A 22,410-nucleotide genomic window follows, 5' to 3' on the forward strand; every position below is an offset into this window, starting at 1 on the left:
AGAGAAAAGCCCACAACGACTCAGCCCTATGCAGAGAACTACAGATAACTGAGAAAACTGATTATGGGAGAGGTGGTTCTCTCCAGGAAAGAATACACAATTGGTTGTTTAGAGCCAAACATTCAGCCCTGAAAACATACATATAGATAGCATTACCTAGTCTAAACAGTTGTATTTAGGAATACATCTGTATATACATAAATGCATGTAATAACAATTAGTAAAACTATAAATAAATACCATGAATTTGAAGAAGTGGTGAAAGTTATAAGGGAGGGTTTGGAGGCAGGAAAATGAAGGAGAAATGTTGTAATTAAATTATAATCAAAAACTTAAAGAGAATTGAAAAGCCATCTTATAAGAATAGAAGAGACAGATGACCCACTTGATGCATCAACCTTAATGTAGACTTATTAAAAAAATACCAAAAACCATTAACATGACACCTTCAAAGAAACACAATTGATTCTCTAGACTTCAAAGTAAAGGATAAGAGTGCAATATCCAAGGAAGAATTTAAAAGAATGACCCTAAAGAAAATGAGTTAATCTGAAGAGAACAAAGACAGATGACACAATAAGGCAAGCAATTCATGTCATGAGTGATAAATTCAGCAAGGATATAAAGATTTTTAAAATAAGAATCAGACAGACATTTCAGAAAGGAACTCAATAAGTCAAATTTAAAGATACAGGTAAACAAACCAGGTCAAGTAACTAGATACAGTAACAAACTAGGTCAAGCATAACAAATAATGTCCAAACCTTAAGACAATTAAAAGATACATATAATTAAAAGAATAAAGGTGACCTTTGGAATTTTTGAGACCTCAAATAAACATACTTTTGAATTTGGGAAGTACATGAAAGGAAGGGCATAAAAAACTATTTTGTCAGCTAGTTCATTCTGATCTTTGCTGGATTAGACTCACTCTGGAAACACACCTCCAAGTGAGGCTGAGAAGATTTTTCTAGAAAGATTGTAACTGGGGAGGGAAAACCCACCCTGAATGTGTCTCACACCCTGGTCTTGGGGTGCCTATAAAGTAGAGAGCAAGTGGAGCAGGGAGACTCATCGCTCTGCTTCCTGACGGGAGATGCGGTGTGGCCACCTGACATTTTTGCAGCAGTGACCTCCGCTCATTATAATGAACTATACATTCACACTCTGAGCCAAAGAAAGTACTTCCTTCCTTAAGTCACCTTTCTCAGTTCATCACAGCAACATGAAACATAACTAACTAATCCACCTATCCAATAAAACAGGTGAAATTTCCCTAATCTTGAGAAAGATGACTGTCAAGTTCCAGGATACTTATTGAACTCCAAGCTAATGTAACCAGAAAAGATCATTATCAGAGCATATTAAAGTTAAAGTGTCAAGGAAATATCCCAGTGGAAATCACTTTTGGTGCAAGCACCTAGCTTCCCAAAATCTGTGGAAAAACCAGGCAAGGCTTTGTGCTGGCTACCTGCAACCCCAGCACTCAGGGGGTACAAACAAAGGATCCTCAGGTCCAACTCCTTAGCCAGACTAGCTGGAAATGGTGAGTTCCAGGTTCAGCAAGAGACCATGCCTTAATAACTAAAGTGCAGATCAATGCAGAATGACAGCTGGCATCACTTGGCTTCCATGATGGCCCTGATGGATTCAAAGCAAACATCTACCAGACTGTCAAAGAAAATGTAGAGTCAATCCTTCTTAATTTATTTTTAAAAGGAGAGGAAAAAAAAAAAAAACAAGAAAGGGCACTTTCAAACTCCTTCTATGAAGTGAGTATCACTCTAATACCAAAATCAGGCAAAAAAGAAAGAGAGAGAAAGAGAGAGAGAGAACAGGTCAGTATCCATGTTAAACATAAATTCAAAAATGCCCAATTAAATATTTAAAAACAGAATACAGACATAAAATGATTACCCACCATGACCAAGTTGTCTTGATCCCTGAAATGCAGGGACAGTTCAACACATGTAAGTCAATTACAAGTCAATAAATGTGATAAACTACATAAACTTAGAATTAGAGAGAAAAAAAATTACTTGATCATCTCAGCAGATTCAGAAAAAAAAACTTTGACAAATCCAACTTCCCTCATGACAAAAGGCCTACAGATGTAGGTCTAGAGGGAAAATACCTTACTAAAATAAAAATCATCTGTGACAAACAGCCAACATTTATCCAAGAGAAGAACTTGAAGTCACACTAAACTCAGGAATGAGATAAAGAATATCCACTATCCTCTTCTTTTTCAATATTGTGCTAGGATCACTAGCTGAAGCAATAAGTCAAGAGATGGAAATTAAAGAGTTAGATATAAGAAAAGAAGAGGTAAACCATTCATATTTGCAAATGACTTGATATTACACATGAGACATCCTAAAAAAAATTACCAGAAAATTTCCAGAAATGATAAACAGATTTCTCAGTGTGGCAGGGTATAGAATCAACTTGCACAAATCAATAGCTTTTCTATGCATTAACAATAAACATATAGAAAAACAGATCATGATATACTACCATCCAAATTGCCTCAAGAAAACAATATCTAGGAATAAAGCTAACCAAAGTTGTAAAAGAACACTTACAATGAAAACTTTAAACCTCTGCAGAAAGGGATAGAGAAAGACACTAGAAAATGGAGTGATGCACCATGCTCATTGATTAGTAGAATATTGTGAAAATACCATTTTACTAAAAGCTGTTTACAGATTTGATGTAATCCAAATCCAAATCCCCATTTCATTCTACACAGATATATCTGAGTTTTAGCCAAAACAATCCTGAGCAGAAAAACAGGCGGAATTTCATAAAAATAAAAAGCTAGGGAGAGGGGGAGCTGAAGAAATGGATCAGCTGTTAGGAGCATTGACTCTTCTTCCAGAGAACCCAGGTTTGAATTCCAATCTCCGCATGACAGTTCACAGCTGTCAGTAACTCCAAGATCTGACACCCTCATATAGACTTGCATGCAGACAAAACACCAATGAACATAAAATAAAAACCATCATCCAGCTAAAGAAACAACAACCCAGGGAAGAGAAAGTCCACAGAATGGGATAGAGAATTATTGCCAGCTATACATCTGAATGTATAAAAAAAAAAAAATTACCCATTCAGAAAAGGGCCTGTGACATGAACAGAAATTTCTCAAAAGAAAAAATGTCTAAGAAATATTTTAAGTAATGTTCATCATTTCTAGCAATTAGGGATTCTGGGAATGAAAAATACAGTACCTCATTAAAGAATGAATTATCCCATCTATATCTCTTTAGTATGACCTAAGGTAAACCCACTTTTCTGGGGAGGTCCCTTAGCCAAAATGACTGAAGCAGCCTAATTGGGTCTCCACTCGGGCCAACAACATTTTTTCCATTCTAACAACAGCTTTTCCTTCAAAGTCAGGAGTAAGAAAAAGAGCTGCCAATCCTTACCATATCTGTTCTGCAAGACATCCTAGCTGGAACTATCATGTAAGAAAATAAAATATACTTCCGGTTACAATGGTTGGTTCATTAGAAGCGTCACCAAAGAAACTTTATGAAGTGAAGAAAACAGGTAACATAACAGAAAACAGCACTGTTTCTTGCAAAGAAACGGCTGGCAAATGAACTAACAAGGTCAAGTAGGATGTGTGCTGGTGAGAGAGAGGCTCCAGACAGTGTGGCTGACTAAACCAAGCCTCTCCAGCATGCACAATGGAAATCTGCAGGAAGGGCTTCTCACACAGAGGCTCTGCCAGCCTGCACAAGAAAACCTGCTGGGCAGTGATTTTCCTCAAACACACTGACTTACAGAACTGTTGGAGGAAGTTTCAACTGAGTTTTTAAATGATTTCAGTTCCTCAAGATCTGGTTACCACCCTGCAATGGGCATTGTTATGAATATTGAACTATCCATTGCCCCAGATATTTCCCTTTCCAATGATATTCCACACCCTGTCCTGGATAGCTTTATGTCAAGTTGACGCAATCCAGAGTCATTGAGAGGAGGAAACCTCAGTGTGGGAGGTGCCATCCACCACACACATACACAAGAAAGCAGGCTGAGAAAGCCCTGATGAGCAAGTCAATAAGCAGCACTCTTCCATGGCCTTTGTAGCAGCTCTTGCCTCCAGGTTTCTGTCCTGCTGAATTTCTGTCCTGACTTCCTTCAATGATGAACATATGGAAGTATATGGACGCATAAGCCAAATAAACCCTTTCCTCCCCAACTTTCTTTTGGTCATGGTGTTTCATCGAAGCAATAGCAACCCTAACTAAGACAACCCCTTGACTTCCTATCATCCAAGCACTAACCACCATGACTTGCTGTGTTTTCCACCACTTCATATCCACAATAATTAATATACAAGACCATTCAGACAGTACTTTCAGTGTCCTTTACTCCTAGAAATGGATGGCGTTTGTGGGGTGAATGTTTTGTGCTTGGATCTGTCCTCACAGTGGCTCTATCCCTAGATAAGAACTGTTACTGCAAATAGAGTTATTCTCCTAGTAGAACACTGGGAGTGGAGCTTGGTACACTGAACCCAGTCTAACAGGGGAAAAAAAATTATTCTTCAGGCCTGCTATGATGTGGTACCTCTTGAAACATTTCAAACACTTCCACTAAAAGAAAAAAGGTGACTTAGATCAAAACAAACTCAATCAACAATCTAACTCTGGATGTGCAAGTCCAAATGTTTAAAAAAAAAGTAACATAAAAAACTAAGGCAACATGTATCCTCCAAAAAACCTATCCCAGAACAATGGACCCTCTTGAGAATTAATTAGACTAAATTCTAGATAATGAACTCAAAATTATTATAAATATGCTCAAAGAAATGAAGAGGAAACAGACACATTCCTAAATGAATTTCAAGATGGTGCATAGAGCTAAATGGAATAAAAAAGATCAATGCAAGATATAAAAATGGAATTAAATGAAGAAATAATTGTTCAAAGTACTGAAAATAAGTGACTGTTAAATGATCATTCCCAAATGAGACATCTATTTCACCCCTTCTAAGGCCTAGGGAATGCTGTAAAAGAAGAAACAGAAAGAATGTAAGAGGAAGATGGGAAAGCTAGGGATTTTGTAGTTTCTTACTCTCTGCACCTTGACAAGTTGTAGGTCTCTGTATTTGTTGGCATCTACTGCAAAAGAAGGTGTTCTGATGAGGGTTAAGAGATACACTGATCTATGTGTATAATAATAACAATCCATTAGGAGTTGCTTTAATAATGTGTCCACTTAACAGAGGGATAGTAGGGGGTTCTTCCCTAGGGCCTGTGACCCATCTAGCAACAGGTTCTTGGATCCAATATTAGTACCAGATATGGGTTTCAATTTGTAAAGCAGGCCTTAAATCCAACCATAAAGTGGTTGGTTACTTGCATAATATTCGTGCCACTATTGCACAAGTGGGCTTGTCTTTCCAGGACAATCATTACTGTAGCTGGATAATATTAGTGATTCCATTTCTCCTCCAATAGCATGCATAGCATCTTCCAGCATGGTAAAACAACAACAACAACAACAAACAAACAAACAAACAAAAACAAACTAGCTAATGGGCATGAAATTTTCAGGCAGGTGCCAGCTTAATTTCTCTGTACTCTTGTGACTCAACTATGTGGTGTCTTCAGCAATACAGTTTTATTATAAGATTATGGAGGGTAAAAGCTTTGGTAACATAAGGTTTGGAGGAGGTCAATGGAACCTCACTGGCCAACAACTTCAAAAGAAGTAACCCATTTGTGGCACTGTACTTTTTACTTGTTAGCCTGTGGGGTGTAGTAGGGGAATTATTATTCCCTTATAGGGTGACTCCATTTAAACTCAAATGCATATATTTTAGGATATTCTATAGTAGTATATTTCCATATGACTTGTTCAAAGTGTTTAGAGTTATTCATCCCTTCCCTGTGTTCTCTTCTCTACCCTATCCTCTCATTGCCCATCCCATTAAACCCTTCCTGTTGTTATTCTCCTTTAACCCTTTATATTAATCTAATTAGTATCTAATCTCCCCTTCTTTGAAGTCCTCCCTTCCACATAGCACCTTACTAATTTCCTAATCTCTATCAGCATCATGAACGAAACACACATGTCTGACAATATAAAGCTAACATTTACACATGAGAAAACAGAACATTTGTAACTCTGGTTCTGGGTTGCCTCATTCAAATGATTGTGTCCATCCATCTACCTATGAATTTCACAATATCCTCCCTCCCCCCCTCGGTTTTTCTAGACAGTGTTTCTTTATGTAGTCCTGGCTGCTCTAAACTCGCTTTATAACTAGGCTGGCCTTGAACTCATATTTGCCTGCCTCTGCCTCCCAAGTGCTGGGATTAAAGATGTGCTCTACAACGCATGATGCAATTTCATTTTTCTTACCAGATAAACAGTATTCCATCTGTTAAAACATACCATATACTCATTATCTAGTCATGGACATCTAGGTTGTTTTCTGGCTATTGTGATTAGAGAAGCGAACACAGATTAGCAAGTTTTCCTACAATAGGTTATAGAGTTTGTCTCATAGAATACAGAAAGTATATTCTCCAAACATGAATCCAAAAGTTCAATCTTTGTTTATAATTGATAAGCTTCTAGCTAGACTGATCAGAAAAAAATGATACAAGCAAGCAATAACAGAATTTAAAGTAAACAAACTCCTATTTGCTGTGAAGAGACACCAGGACCAAGGCAACTTATAAAAGAAAGCATTTAATTGGGGGCTTGCTTACAGTTCAGAGGGTGAACTCAGGACCATCATAGCAGGAAGCATGGCAGCAGGCAGGCAGGCTTGCTGGAACAGTAACTGAGAGAGGACTTCTGATCCGCAAATTTGCAGCAGAAAGACTGGGCCTGGCGTGGGCTTTTGAAACCTCACATGATACATCTCCTCCAACAAGGCCACACCTCCTAATCCTTCCTAAGACAGTTCTACCAACTAGGGATTGGTACCATTCCTACTCAAACCACCATCACAAAGTTCTTTGGGTTCATCTCCAGGAATGGTACAGATGATCCCATAATAGGTCTATTTCTAGGGTTTTAAAGAATCTCCACACTGAGTTCTATAGTGGCTGCACGTGTTTTCATCCCCACCAGAAGTGGATAAACATTCCTTTTCTGTGCCAGTACATTCAAGTATATTCCCTACCTCCTCCTCCATCAGAATCAGGGTATCAAATCTTACATTGAAATCTTTGATATCCTGGAGCTGAGTTTTATGCAGAATGAAAGAGAAAGATCTAGTTTCATTCTCACATATATAGTTATCCAGTTTTACCAGCACCGTTCGTTACAGATATTAGCCTCTTTTTCAGAATAAGGTGACTGCAGGAGTGTAGAGTATTATTTTTAAGATTATTTTTGCATATATATATATATATATATATATATATATATATATATACCTGCATGAATGTATAAACCACATGTGTGTATCTGATGCCCTCAGAAGAAGAGGGGCACTAAGCCTTCTGGCATGGAGTCATGGACAGTTAGGACCCACCATGCTGGTACTAGGATCCAAACTCAGGTCCTCTGCAAGAGCATGCTGACCATATCTCCAGCTCCTTAGTCATGGTATCACACAATGGTTTTATAAAATGTTACAGGTAAAAGAAACTAGGTCAAAGAGTACATGAGATTTCTCAGAAACATTTCTTACACCTAAATGTAAATCTCAAAAATAAAACTTTTAATTTGAAAAAAAATGGATAACACACTAAACTTTATTTGGGAATAAACCTATAGCACTATATGCATATATTAGAAGTTATCAAATCAGTGGCTGTTTCTACCATAAGAAACTAAAAAGGGAAAAACTAAATCCAACGTAATTAAAAAAAAAAATCAACCTAAAGTTAAGGTGGTATAATTGAGGAAAATAATAAAAAATGAGTCTAAAAGTTCAGTCTTTGTTTATAATTGATAAGCTTCTGACTAAACTGATCAGAAAAAAAATGACACAAACAAGCAATAACAAGTTAAAGAAGGGACATCAAACAGTTATCTCTTAGACCAAAAAAAAAAAAAATTAAGAAATTTGACAGTAGTATTTTTCACAATAGTTACTAATGTTAATCATTTCTAAATTTTAAGGAAGCGAGACACTTTATTGGTTATAAATGCTTTACTTATTTGAATGTTTAAGCAAATGCAATTGGCATTTTTGTAAAGAATAATTAACAATAATGAAGGATACATTCGTATAGCACCTGTTCTTGTTCCAATAGCCAAGATTTTCTGGACTGGATCAAAGGCCAGTGCTGTGGGCTGATAAGGAAAACCATGCCGAACTGTCTGAAAGAGAATAACAGTAGAAGTAGTCATCAGAGAAGCAAAAATTAGAATAATGACCAGAAGCTATTACATGGCTACCAGAATGGCTATAATTAGCTTCTAAATGGAAAATAAAGGATATGGAATAACAGAACTCATACACTGCAGGTGAGGACACAAAGTATCTTATTTTATATCCACTATAGAAAACTATCTTACAATTTATAAACCAACTATACACCTCCAACAGGCTCTAGCAATTCCACTGCATGTGCAACAAAGAAAATTTAAGGCATATTTCCACAAAATTATTTTCTTAATTATGACACTAGTGACTTCAATCATAATAGGAGAAAATAAGAAATAGCCTATGTACCGATCAATAAAGGAATTAAAATAAAAACTGTGGCACAATTATGAAATGAAATACCATGTAACAATTAAAAGAAATTACTAATAAATGCAGAAACATGAATAATTATCAAAAGCATTGTGACTAATCCATTGCAGTTTTATGTCCTACTTGTTTCTCTCTCATTTTGTTTTATTTTTATCATTGACATGCATATATTGTAACAAGTCAAATAATTCCATAGAAAACAATGTAATGATTAAAGTTCATCTGTTCTGTCTCTCTTTTAATATCTTTCTTTCCAGATTCCATTATTTTTAATCTCTTCTGAAATTTGTTTTGGTAGTTTTACCTTATTTCTCTTAACTTTTTAAATATATACTGCTACTTACTAACGTTTAGAAAAAGCATTTTCTGTTCTTTATCTCCCTCCATTACACATGTGTGTGTGATACAGGAGTACTTACTCTATGCCTATCTCCCAATAAAACTATTTGCCCTGTATTATTGCTACTTTTCTGCCATGCAAATTGTTTAGTCCCTGAAGTATTCTTATTTTCTTAACTTGCTCAGTTTTTATGTGCTTTGTTATTAATTCAGCCTCAAATTCTTCCCTTAAATGCCCAAATTTCATTTTAATGAAAAACATAAGGCACATATTTTCAGTAGGGTAGAGTCAGACAATCAAAAAGCCTGTAAACAGCCTATAGTGTCAAGAAACAAATAAACTGGCTGTACTAGAAGAAGAAAGAAAGCTGCAAGCAAAAGGCATGAGAGACAAAATACTTTTAATGTGTTAATATCAGAGAAAACTTATTATACTGTACAACTTGTATAATTTTGTGTAATTTTAAGCATTGTAAAGGAAAGTATTTACGAGTATAAGCACATAAATGCTAAATAACATATTAGTAATACAACCCATTAATAAAGTCAATAAAGAAATGTGACTATTTTAAATATTTTATTCCCAAAATAGAAGTATGATGTCAAATAGCATTACATCATTTTAAATATATATGAAGGAGTATGTAGACTAAATTCATATTCATTTCTTCAAACATATTTAGAATTAATATTAACTTATTTTTACCCTTTTTCTTCCTTAAATTTTGATCCCTGAAAGCCCCAGCTTCAAATTGTAAGAACTTCTATCTACTCACAAAATAATTTTGGGTATGATACATAGAAATAAACATAATTTTTATCCTATAAGTCTCTTTAGAATGTTGTTTCTAAAAGGGTATCTTATGAGCACTCTATACTTTTATGTCACTACTACTTCTGTGAATTTATCCTTTGAGTTTGTGATGCTGACTGGTCCTTTGATTAATAATATGATCTTCTGATAATATTTTAATTTATACAGTATTATCAGAAAAAGTAAAAACACAAAGAATTTTCTTTATAAGCCAAAAGATCATTGGTACTATTTCTCCTGTATGAAAAAAAAGGAAAATTTAAAGTGTGTTTTTGTTGAGTTATAATAAAAACTTGAGTAGAAGATGGTAGATATCACCCAGCCATATTCGGCTAAAATCTGTGGAGGACAAACTGGGAATAGTTGGAGAACAGGTATTATAGGAGGTAAGAAATGGCAGAACATCTCTAGTTTCAGAAACAAAGTGAAGTTGGAAACTTGCAGAGTAGTACAGAAGGAGAAAGTCAGGAGCTTGTCCTAGAGAGAGAGATAAGCCTGCTCAGCCAGAGCAAGTGCAACTGAAGACGGCAGCAAAAGACAGGGAGCCTCGGGATATCTGCAGTGTGGCGTGAGTACAGACATTTTAAAGAGAGAGGAGACAAGAGCAGACTATGACAGCTGCAGTAGCCGAAGGAGGAGATACCAGGAAAACCCTCGCCTCTTGGTACTGGATGGGGGCAGTAACAAAACCCACTTTTTAAAGACTCCTGTTTAGTAACTAGCTTGGCTCCCCTCCCTGAACCCCACTCTGAGAATGCAGAACAAATATCATGAAATTAAAATCCAAAACTTGGACTGCAGAACAGCTCTTCACAGCAGAGGAAAGACGCCCTGGGTGAGGAATGCACCACATTCACATTCAGTGAAGCAGAAATTTGATCTACGTCATCCTTTGGGCTTTTGTTTTTTGAGGCAGGGTCTCACTACGTAGGTAATTCAAAGCTGACTTTAAACTCAGGGATCTGCCTGCCTCTTCCTAAATTCAAGATTAGAGGTATGCGCTACCTCATCCAGCTACTAATTTACCTCTGAAGTGAAACACAGTCTACAGTTCTGAAGATATCCTTAATCTTGAGAAGGACCATGCAAAGGCATGACCAGCATTCTCAACCAGACCATTTAAAAGCAGCCCTGAGCTATGAACAGCATTCACAACCTGACCAGCTAAAGACCACTCACAGGCATGGCCAATATCTATATCAAACTAAGACCACCCGAAGTGTTCCAAATCTTCATAGGAATGTCTACAGGCAAGACGAGAACTACAGCCAAGTGAGAAATTACATTCAGACTCTAGACGCCAACCCAGCAGCTCTTGGCTTCACTTCTCTTATTGACGCTCATTAGTCCTCTTTTCTTTTTTCCTTTGATAGAGTTTCCCCAAACAACACAGGCTGCCCTAGAGTCAAGGGTTGGGGTGGAGGGTGTCTCTTTATCCACTTTCCCAAACCTGTGATTTCTTTAGATTACCTGGTTGCATTTGTTTACTTTTCTCTTTTCATTCTACCTTTAGTATTTCCTTCATCTCTACCGTCCCCACTTCTATTTGCTTTTTCCACCTCTATTTTTTCCCTTTCACATATTAATAATAATTGCTAATCTTACTTGGTTTCTTCCTGCACACATTCTAAGTAACTAGTATTTACATGAACACAAGACAGTGTTCTTTTACTTACTAAAATTATTAAAACTTTAAAACTGGAAATACAGTTGAGTTTTAATTAGCTATTGCTATATTATTGCAATGGGCCTATCCTGTGATTTTATTATTTATTCAGACAAAATTCTATTCTTGGAATAGTACTGGGTTTAGAGTGTATGTTCAAAACGTGGACTGAGGATCTGACTTCAAAGATACAGCACTAGTACAATGAGGGGAAATGACACCTCAGCCCTATTACAACCTATTGCTACTTAAACACTACAAACAGTTCCACTGTTTGTAAGAATGTAACCGATAAAACTAAACAAATCTAACAGACCGTCTAATCAGAGACACACAAGTCCTAACACAAAAACAGAAACATGAAACATCAAAGCAACATGCCACCTCAAAAAAAGTTACTAATTCCATAGTGATGTCCTCCAATGAGAGTGAATTTGAAGATTCAAAAAAACGAGACTAAGAGAGATGGCTCAGTGTTTAAGAGCACTGGTTATTCTCCAGAGGACCTGGGTTCAATTTTCAGCAACTGCAAGTAGCTTAGAACCATCTATAACTCCAGCCATAGGGTATCCTATGCCCTCTTCTGACTTCCATGTGCACCAGGCATGCACATGTTACACAGAAATACACATGGGCAAAACAGTGATGCACATAAAATACTCAATATGAATAAAATAATTAAAAGTCAAAAGACAAAAAGTTCAAAAGAATAATATTTAATCTTTAAAAGAAAAACAGAGGACAAAAATAGTCTAGTCAATTTTGCCTTTAATTCCAGCACTTAGACGGTAGAGGCAGGCATATCTTTGTGAGTTTAAGCCAGTCTGGTCTACATTATGAGTTCCAGGTCATCCAGAGCTACACAGATTCTGTCCTCAAGCAAAACAAAACAAACAACAACAACCAAAAAAAGGGAGGTGGGAAGGAGATCTGTTAAATCACAAAATCCTGAATGCATTAAAGGGGAACTCAAGCCAAAAACCTAATGAAAAAAAGAAAGTCAATCTAGAATGTGAAAATAGAATTCAATTAGACAGAGACATACTGAAAAAAAAAATCAAACTGGAAACGGAAAGTTCAATTAAGTCAAATAATCTCAGTGGAAAGCCTCACCAATAGAATAAATCAAGTGAAAAAAAAGAATATCATGACCAAGTAGATGAATTAGAATATTCTGACAATTTTTAGAAACATGAGCAGAACATATAAGATATATGAGACATTATTTAAAAAATCAAACCTATGAGTTATGAGCTTAAAAGAACAAACGTTATGCTAAAGGAATAGTTAAGATATTCGATAACATTATAGCAGAAAATTTCCCAAACATAGGAAAAGAGATGGGCACCAAGTTACAGGAAACATTTAGATTGTCAGACAAGACCAGACATGAACATTCCATGCCATATTACGGTTAAAACACTAAATATACACAACAAGAAAGTATATTGAAAGCTGCTAAAGAAAAACATCAAGTTACATATCAGCAAACTTCTCAGGATAAAAGCAGGTTTCTCAACAGAAACTCTGAAAGCTACAAGGGCATGAAATGAAAAAATAACTCTCAGATTATACTATATAGCAAGGATGTCCTTCATAATGGAAGGAGAAATAAAATGTTTCACTATAACACAAACTAACAGAATTTCTGACCACTAAATCAGAACAACCAAAAATCCTCAAATGAGTCCTACATATGGTAAAGATAAACACATACATGAAGCCTCAGGAAAAAATACACCTCATAGAACAGTAAGTGGAATATGAAACCACCAAACACTACAAACAGCAGAACAGAAGGACTAAATAATCACTGCAAATGCTAAAGCTTTTAATTCTTTAATCAAAAGACTTATACCAGAAGACTGGATTTTAAAACAGATACATATATATTACCTATAAAAACTCACCTCCTGGTCAAATATAAACAGTATTAGGGTATAGGTTGGGAGGAGGATACATACTTCAAGGATAGAAGAAGATGCTCCAGGGACAGACACAGAAAGCACAGGTGTAGCAATTCTAGTGTCTGGAAAAATATACTTCAAGTGAAAATTACTTAGAAGACATCAAGAAGGACACTAAATATTAATGAAGAAAACAATCCATCCAGATGATATCTCAATTCTACACATAAATGCATTGAAAATCAGTGTACCTAATTTCATTAGACAAATATTAATGGATATAAAGTCACAAGTTTATCTCAACACAGTAGTTTATAACTTCAATACCTCACTCTAATCAACAGATAGGTCAACCTGAAGACAACAAGAAATATCAGAGTTACATGGCATTCAAGTGGGTAGTTTGGGACAACAGACCTTAGATAATGGCCTAGTTCACCTGAAACCTTACTTGAAGGCCTTGGCACTGGTGAATGTTGCTATGGTTGGCCACATTTTGGCACTATGCCAAGGTTGAGCTATTTCTCTGAATTACTGCTGAGCACTCTACAGAGATTCAGACCATAAGAACTATCCAATGTATTAATACAAATTAAAACTAGTAACTTCAAAAAGTTCACAGTTAAGGAAGCTATGCCTAATGGTTTGGTAGCTACTAAGATGCAGATGAAGTTTCATATTGGAGGCAAATGTGACATCTTTGCCAATAACGTTTAAAAACCAATTTTTAAAATCAGGTTTTATTTGAGTTCTTATTTGGTTGTTCTTAGACCATGAATAATGAGACTATTTTACTAAAATAAAAGCTATAAAAAATGGCCTCATAGATCAAATAAACTTAACAGACCTCTAGAGAATAACATTGTAGAATATACAACTTTCGGATGGTGTGATCCCTGCATACAAAAAAAACCCTAAAGCTACCATCAGAAAACTATTAAAATCTTTACTGAACAACAATACATAAAGCAAACAAAAATCAATTGTCCTTCTATATACCAATAACAAATGTGCCTAGAAAGAAATAAGAAAAGGAGTCCCATTAACAATAACTTTAAAAACATATGGGGTGGCAGGATTGCTCAGTGAGTAAGGATGTCTGCTGTCAAGCCTAAGGACTTGAATAATCCTGGTAACAGAAGTGGCATGGCACTGGCACAAACACAGACACATGACTCAGTGGAATATAATGTAAAACTACACAGTTACAGCCACCTGGTTTTTGACAAGGATGCCAAAGAAATTAAAGTCTCTTTGATACATGGTGAAAATGGGAAAACTTGATAGCCACATGCAAAAGTATACAGCTAGATCTGTTACACTACACAAAATCAATTAAAAATGGACCAAAGATAACAATGTATGTGGTATAGTCAAATAATGCTGGTCTAAAAGAAGAAAAGGAGTAGCGATCATAGTGAAGACTCCTAATGATATTCTGATATACACAGAGATCAGTGCTTTATTCAGCCATCATGAGAAGCTTCCTCTGTAGCAGATGGGAACAACCATAGAGACCCACAGCCAGACATAGAGTTTGAGAGACCCTGGAACACTTAGCCCTAAATGGGATGTTTCTATCAAATCCCCTTGGAGTTCAAGGAACCTCGAGGAAGAGGAGGCCCAAAGAGTGTAAGAGCCAGATGGGACACCAGAATAATGCCTTCTAAATCAGTATGAGCGAAACTTGTATGAACTCACAGAGAGACTAAAGTAGAAAGCACTAGGCCTATACAGGTCTGTCCCAGGTCTTCTGCACATATGTTACAGCCTCCAGTTTTGTGTTTTTATGGATTCCGGAGTGTGTGAACAAGTAGGACTCTGATTCCTGTGCCTTCTCTTGGGCTCTTTTCCTTCTATTGGCTTGTCCTTTCCAACTTTGATGTGATAATTGTTTTATCTTACTATATTTTACTTTGTTATAGTTTTTAAAAATTGAATGAATGAAAACCTAGACACTTGGGTTAAAGGTCAACAACTAAACTGTTCTTTATAGCAGCTGGAAGAGAGAAAATCTGTCTTCTCCAGTAGAGTGACACTGTGTATATCAACCAATCTAGGATAGGTCTCATGTAAAGGAGTATTGAACATCAGGTAATAGACATCTTACTTTGTGTGTGTGTGTGTGTGTGTGTGTGTGTGTGTGTGTGTGTGTGTTTGCTTTTATTTGGTTACAGTTTATTGGTTTGTTTGTTTGTTGTTGTTGTTTTTTTGTCTTTCCTGTTTGGTACAAAATAAATAGCAAAAGCTATAATCATTCCCATTAAAATCAAGAAAAAGATTTTTCTTCATTAACTTAGTTTTACATGTTCAAACTATTTCAGCAACACAAGAAACTGAAAAGATTTATGTAAGAAACGAGATAGCCTTGCAACACTATTTAGGGAACTGGGGAGATGCCTCAATGGGTATGACTCACTGGACAAGCATGATGGTCTGAGTTTTACTCTCTAGCAACCATATTTTTTTAGGTTCACATGCATAGTTTATTCTGTAGTATTTCAGAATAGCAGAGGTTAGAAATGTGATAGCACCCATATTTAAAAGTCCCACATGGTCGCACAGGCACTTGTTACCACTGCGGGAGAGAGGTGAGAGAGAGGTGGAGGCAGGTGGATTTGGTAGGGCTTGCTGGCTGCAACTCTAGAGTCAGTGAAAGACTGGGGTGGGGTGTGAGCCTCCTGAAACAAGAACACCCACATACCACACAAACACACACCATACACACACTCATGACCTACATAATGAATGAATAAATAAATTAGAAATAATTTTGTAGTGGTTCCGTAGGGTTAATATTATGAAAATGGCCATCCTACCAAAAGCAATCTACAGATACATCACAATCCCCATCAAACTTCTAATGCCATTCTTCACAGAAATTGGCAAAACAATCTTAAAATTCACATGGAAGTATGAAATACCCAGACACATTAATAAAAAACATACAATTGAGGATCCAAATATGTCTCTGCAGCTAAAGGCATCCTATTTTTAACAAGGATGTGAAAAACACACATTGGAGAAAAGAAAGCACTTTAACAAATGCTAGAAAACCGGATGACTACATGCGGAAAACTAATTAATCCTTATCTTTTTTTTTAAGTTTCTTTTTAAATTTTATTTACCTTTATTTTATGTGCATTGGTGTTTTGTCTGTATGTATATCTTTGTGAGAGTGGCAGATCTTGAAGTTACAGGCAGTTGTGAGCTCCCATGTGGGTGCTGGGATTTGAACTCTGGCCCTCTGGAAGAGCAGTCGGTGCCCTTATACCCGGTGCCCTTATAACCGGTGCCCTTAACCGCTGAGCCATCTCTCCAGTCCCCCAATCCTTATCTTTTACAAATTCCAAATAGATTTAAGACTCTGAAACTTCCAGAATAAATAGTAAGGAGTATTAAAGGCTCAGATAAGGATTTTCTGAATAGGACTTGGATCCCACAGGAAATAAGATCAACAATCAATAAAGTGGAACCTTGTGAAACTTAAAGGCTGTTATGCTGCACAGGAAACATTATCAAGTGAAGAGGCAGCCTACAGAATGGGGATAAAAATCCTTGCCAGCTATGCATCAGAGAAAGGGTTGATGTCTAGAATACAAAAACCTAAACAAGAAGAAAACCCAGCTTTTAAAAAAAAATGAGCTAGGGAGCTGAACAGGAAACTCTCAAATAAAGAAATATTGTGAAATCTTTTTAAAGTATTCACTAGCCTCAGCTATCAAGGAAGTATAAAATAAAACTACTTTGAGATTTCATCTTACCCTAGTAAGAATTTCTAAAAACAAGAGGAAAAATTGGCAACAAATACTGATGAGAATGTGGGGAAAGTGATCCTATTCACTGTTGATGGGAGTATAATCTAATGTAGCCACTATTGAAGTGAGTGTGAACGTTCCTCAAAAAGCTAGAAATGGAACTACCATATGACTTAGACATGCCGCCCCTAAATATAGATGCAAAAGACTCTATATCCTACCACAGACTTTCTTGGTCATCCACATTCATTGCTGCTTTGTTCATACTAGCTAGAAATTGGAACCAGCAAGATATCACCAACTGATACATGGACAATGTAAAAATGTAGTTTATATACACAATCAAATTTTATTCAGCTGCAAAAAAAAATGAAATTATAAAACTTGCAGATAAAAAAATATACCTAATGACGTGACACAAACTCGGAAAAACATATGCCACATCTTTTTTTTTAAATTTCTTTAATATTAGTTACATTTTACTAACTCTGTATCCCAGCTTTATCCTGCTCCCTCTTTCCCTCCTAATCCCACCTTTTCTTCCTCATCTCCTCCCTGCCCCTTTCTAAGTCCACTGATAGGGGAGGTCCTCCTCCCCTTTCATCTGACCCTGGTTTATCAGGAGGGCTGGCTGCAAAGTCCTCCTCTGTGGCCTAGCAGGGCTGCTCCTCCCTCGTGGGGGGGGGGGGTTTCAAAGAGCCTCCATTGAGTTTAGGACAAAAATAGTACAGTTCACTTACTAGGGTACCCACTTGGATACTGAGCTACCATGGGCTACATCTGAGCAGAAGTTCTAGGTTATACCCATACATGGTCCTTGGTTGGAGATAGTCTCAGAAAAGACCTCTGTACCCAGATGTATTTGGTCCTTGTGGAGCTCCTATCCTCTCCAGGTCATATTAACTCCCCTTCTTTTTTATGATTCCCTGCACTCTGCCAAAGGTTTGATTATGAGTCCTAGTATCTGCTTTGATACACTGGTAGACAACAGTCTTTTGGAGGCCCTCTGTGGTAGGCTGCTGTCCTGTTACTTGTTTTCTCCTATACCAATGTCCATCCCATTTGTCTTTCTAAGTGAGGATTGATCATCTTACCCTATATGCCACATCTTCTCTCTCATATGTGGATGTCACGTATTGAACCTTTAGAATTCTTTGATTAACTTGGAGATATCTGTATGAGCCAGGAAATTAGAAAATGGCCGCTAGGACAGGGGAAGGCCTAAGGAGGGCAGTGGAGGACACGTGGTATGGAGGTGGAAAGGAAAACAATGGGAGGAGAGGTCTAAGTGGGAAGGGGTGCAAGGATAGGACAGAGGAGGGGCTTGGGGTAATCAGATAATGAAGAGTAAGGATTATGAAAAAGCCATATAGAAACCTACTATTTCATAAGCTTATTAAAATTTTTAAAAGTTTAAATGTTGAAATAGAAGTACGCTGTATGTGGGATAATGTTCCTCTCAGAAGCCATAGTTTATTAAACAAAAATCCCAGTTGCTGGTGTAGGATGAGTTGTTGGTCAGCGAGGTCTTATTAAAGGCCCAAGAAATAATATGGACCATTGATATTGCTCCTGGTTGCCAACCAGAGACTGATAGTAAGACCCTGTGGTTGAAAACATCACACACTTTGGTCACAGGAGATGGAGAAATCAAGCTGGAACTCAACTGAAGACTTCTCTGGTGGCTAGCTCTCATAGTACAGAGGGTGTGTTGCTAAAATCCCTTCCCTGGAAGAGTTGGAAAAAACATCCACCCTCCTCCTAGGGTCCCAACAAACCAAAGTACAATCCCCGCTTAGTTCACTCAGGAGAACCAATGAGTTTATAAGGCTTACTGACAGAGAACAATGGATGAAGGGTTAGAGGCAGGAGCATAGGACCTTAAAATAGCCATACTGTAAGGTATGCACCCAGTGTAAATGACAGCTTCCATGTGGCTGCATAGATAGAACTCCTTCTCTTCATATTTCCCTAAGTCTAAGTGCAATTAAGGCAGAATTGTATAAGACTATTTGGAAGGAATAGCTAGATGCTAAGGAAATGGTCCCATAATCCTCCCCACCCTCTCCTTTCTGTGAGGGAGTAAACAGTCAACAGCCCAGCTGTGATGATCTTTTGTGAGCAAGCCCAGAACTCCCAAACATAGTGATAGTCTGGTTCAGAAGATAATACTGTACAAGGGGTCATGCAGGATGCTCGGAGAGAAGTTAAGCAGGATGACAGGGGTGGAGAGAACTAAGGTTTCTTATCTACATAGAGAAGTTGTCAAAGAATACATTTTTAAAGGTTAGTTAATGAGTGCTAGTATGAGTATAAGTGGAAAGGATCTTAGAGGACTCGTAGGAGGGGAACTAATCAGAATATATTGTACAAAACTAATCTATTTTCTGTAAAAGAAAAAATAGAAAAAATGATGCATTCACTGATCACATGTCTGGTCTGTCATCAGTAAACATCTGCATTATGAATTACTTTTAAATAAATGTCTCCAACCATGCAGGAAGAAAAAGAGAAAGTTTAGATACAGAGAAAATAAATAAGAAGCAGTAAAGTGTCTATAATAGGAATAATGACTAACAAAAATAGGATGAAATCACCATTTATATATTTACTTGTAATTGTGAAATATGTTGAATTTTTTAAAAGCCTAAAACGAAGGCTGTAATCAGTGTCATTCAACAACATGTTTTCCAGTATATGAAGTAAGAGAAAATTGTATTAATACCTTAGAATTTAATTGGCTTATATAATCCTCATTAATATCTGGATAATATTAATACATTTTAATATTTATGTAAAACTACAGGAGTTACAACTGTTAGCATTTTATCAGGAGGCTAGAGTTGATGTCATTAGTTTCTGCTGTAGCTCTGACAACAAAATCCCATCAGAATTTAGTATTCAAGAACAAATTTGTTTACATCCCTAAGAACTTTTATGTTTGTTTTGTGACTGAAGCTGTAAAACTATCCCTTTTCAAAGTATCTTTTAAAACATATTATTGGGGAAACTGTTTATACAACCAAGAAATGAGACCCAAATTGTTAGTATTGCTTTACAAATAAGCTATTCGTCTGCCCCACTTCTCAAATCCCAAGTTACAGCTTCACTGCTGTAAGAAATATATGCCAAGACTCTAAACCAAAAGCATAGTTTGGCTTCATATCTTAAGAAGATCATCCTGAGTGAGCTATCCCAGAAGCAGAAAGATGCACACGGTATATACTCACTCATATAGACATATAATAGAGGATAAACCTACTAAAATCTGTACACCTAAAGAAACTAATCAAGAGGGAGGACTCTTGATAAAATGCTCAATTCCTATCCAGAAAGGCAAAGAGGATGGACATCAGAAGAAAGAGAAAAGAGTAAACAAGTCAGGAGCCTGACACAGAGGACCTCTGAAAGGCTCTGCCCTGCAGACTATCAATGCAGATGCTGAGACTTATGGGCAACCTTTGGGCAGAGTGCAGGGAATCTTATTTAAAAAAGTGGGAAACAGTAATATCTGGAGAAGACAGGAACTCCACAAGAAGGGCAGCAGAATCAAAAAATCTGAGCACAGGAGTCTTTCCTGAGACTGATACTCCAACCAAGGACTATGCATGGAGATAACCTAAGACCCCTGCACAGATGTAGCCCATGGCAGTTCAGTATCCAAGTGGGTTCCATTGTAATAGGAACAGGGACTGTCTCTGACATGAACTGATTGGCTTGCTCTTTAATTACCTCCCCCTGAGGGGGAAGCAGCATTACCAGGCCACAGAAGACACTGCAGCCACTCCTGATGAGACCTAATTGACTAGGATCAGAAGGAAAGAAAAGAAGACCTCCCCTATCAGTGGACTTGGGGAGAGGCATGCATGCAGAGGGTGGAGGAAGGGAGGGATTGGGACAGGAGGAGGGAGGGAACCACAGGGGGGATATAAAGTGAATAAAGTGTAATTAATAAAGAATTAAAAAAAAAAAAGAATGACTGCAGTACTTTCGGGATCTCCTCAAATTCCAAGCTCCTTTGTGAACATAGATTATCCCTTTAATTTTCTGTCTTTTACTAAGCTTAGGGCTGTGATTAAATATCTAGGATTTTTAAGTTCAATATTATCTACATATAAGCAGTATTTTATTTAAAAATTATTTTGAGAAAAATAATAGTTATAACTGTTTTTAACTGTGAAATAATTATTTAAATTTTAAATCAATATATAATTATCTCTGTATTTGGGGGTAATATTTCAATTTACTAATGAAGGAACATAAAAATTCTCAATAACTACCATGATCACACTCTTTCTTACTAAATACCTTTGGGATTTTCACCATATATATTTGCTAAACTGATAGAAAATAAGCACTCATATTTTGACACAAAATTGAAGATATGTTATACATGCCAATATTTTACATCTACTATGAAAGTAAATTAATCTGTACTACTTAATTATAAACTACTCAAGGTCAGAGATTTTTGTTTTTGAAGCATAAAATCCCCATGGGTGGGTATTAAAAACAAACAAACAAAAAAAACTACTGAATTTTGTCGTAACAGTTCAACACAAATAGTGAGAAATTTATTTAAAGTTTACAACTTCTAATTTTCAAAGAGATCTACGGCTCATAAGGGAAGTGCTGGTAAACATGCCATATAGGTTGAACATATTATGTGAGTATGACTTTGTACTACTTAAACTTAACATAGAAGTACCTTTTCAAAATATGAAGGAATAAATTTAAATTTAACTCACTCAGCTCAGTGAGATGGCTCTGCAGGTAAATACGCTTACTGCCAAGCTTGACAACCTAAGTCCAGTGCCCAGTACTTGAACAGTGGAACAAAATAATCAACTCCATGTTGCATGATGCCCTCCACATGCACAAAGGAATGTGATAATGCTTTAATTAAAAAATTAAAGGCACTTTCTTCAGAATGTATCTACATCTCATAGTTACTCTCAAATAATATTATTATATATTAGCAAAGTAATAAAAATAGTCACATTTGTAACAAAAGCAAGCTATAGGTAAACTCCTAAAGGACACTTAATTCTATTTGTTTATTACTCAACAAAGGGGCATAGAACTGAAAGATTAAAAAGTCTCTATTGCAACCAGACAGTTCTGTGCAAAATGTTTGTACTATTGTTTGTTTCTTCTTTTCAATTTTAGATTATTTTAGCATCTGTCTTATATATTTAATCTCTGTTCAGAGATCTATTAGCATCTTGAGTGTTTTCAATATTCTT

General features: G+C 36.5%; 1 protein-coding gene across 1 annotated transcript in view; it reads right to left on the bottom strand.

Moving 5' to 3' along the window:
* The window catches only part of Stxbp5l (syntaxin binding protein 5L), a 278,666-nt gene that overhangs the window by 188,075 nt on the left and 68,181 nt on the right, over positions 1-22,410 (bottom strand). Inside the window, exon 3 of the mRNA XM_055625237.1 lies at positions 8,204-8,301. Within this exon, the coding sequence (XP_055481212.1) occupies positions 8,204-8,301 (98 nt within the window). The remainder of the gene's footprint in view (positions 1-8,203; positions 8,302-22,410) is intronic.

This window comes from Psammomys obesus, unplaced genomic scaffold, assembly GCF_907164565.1.
Source record: "Psammomys obesus unplaced genomic scaffold, mPsaObe1.curated_primary_1811, whole genome shotgun sequence".
Classification (NCBI taxonomy): domain Eukaryota; kingdom Metazoa; phylum Chordata; class Mammalia; order Rodentia; family Muridae; genus Psammomys; species Psammomys obesus.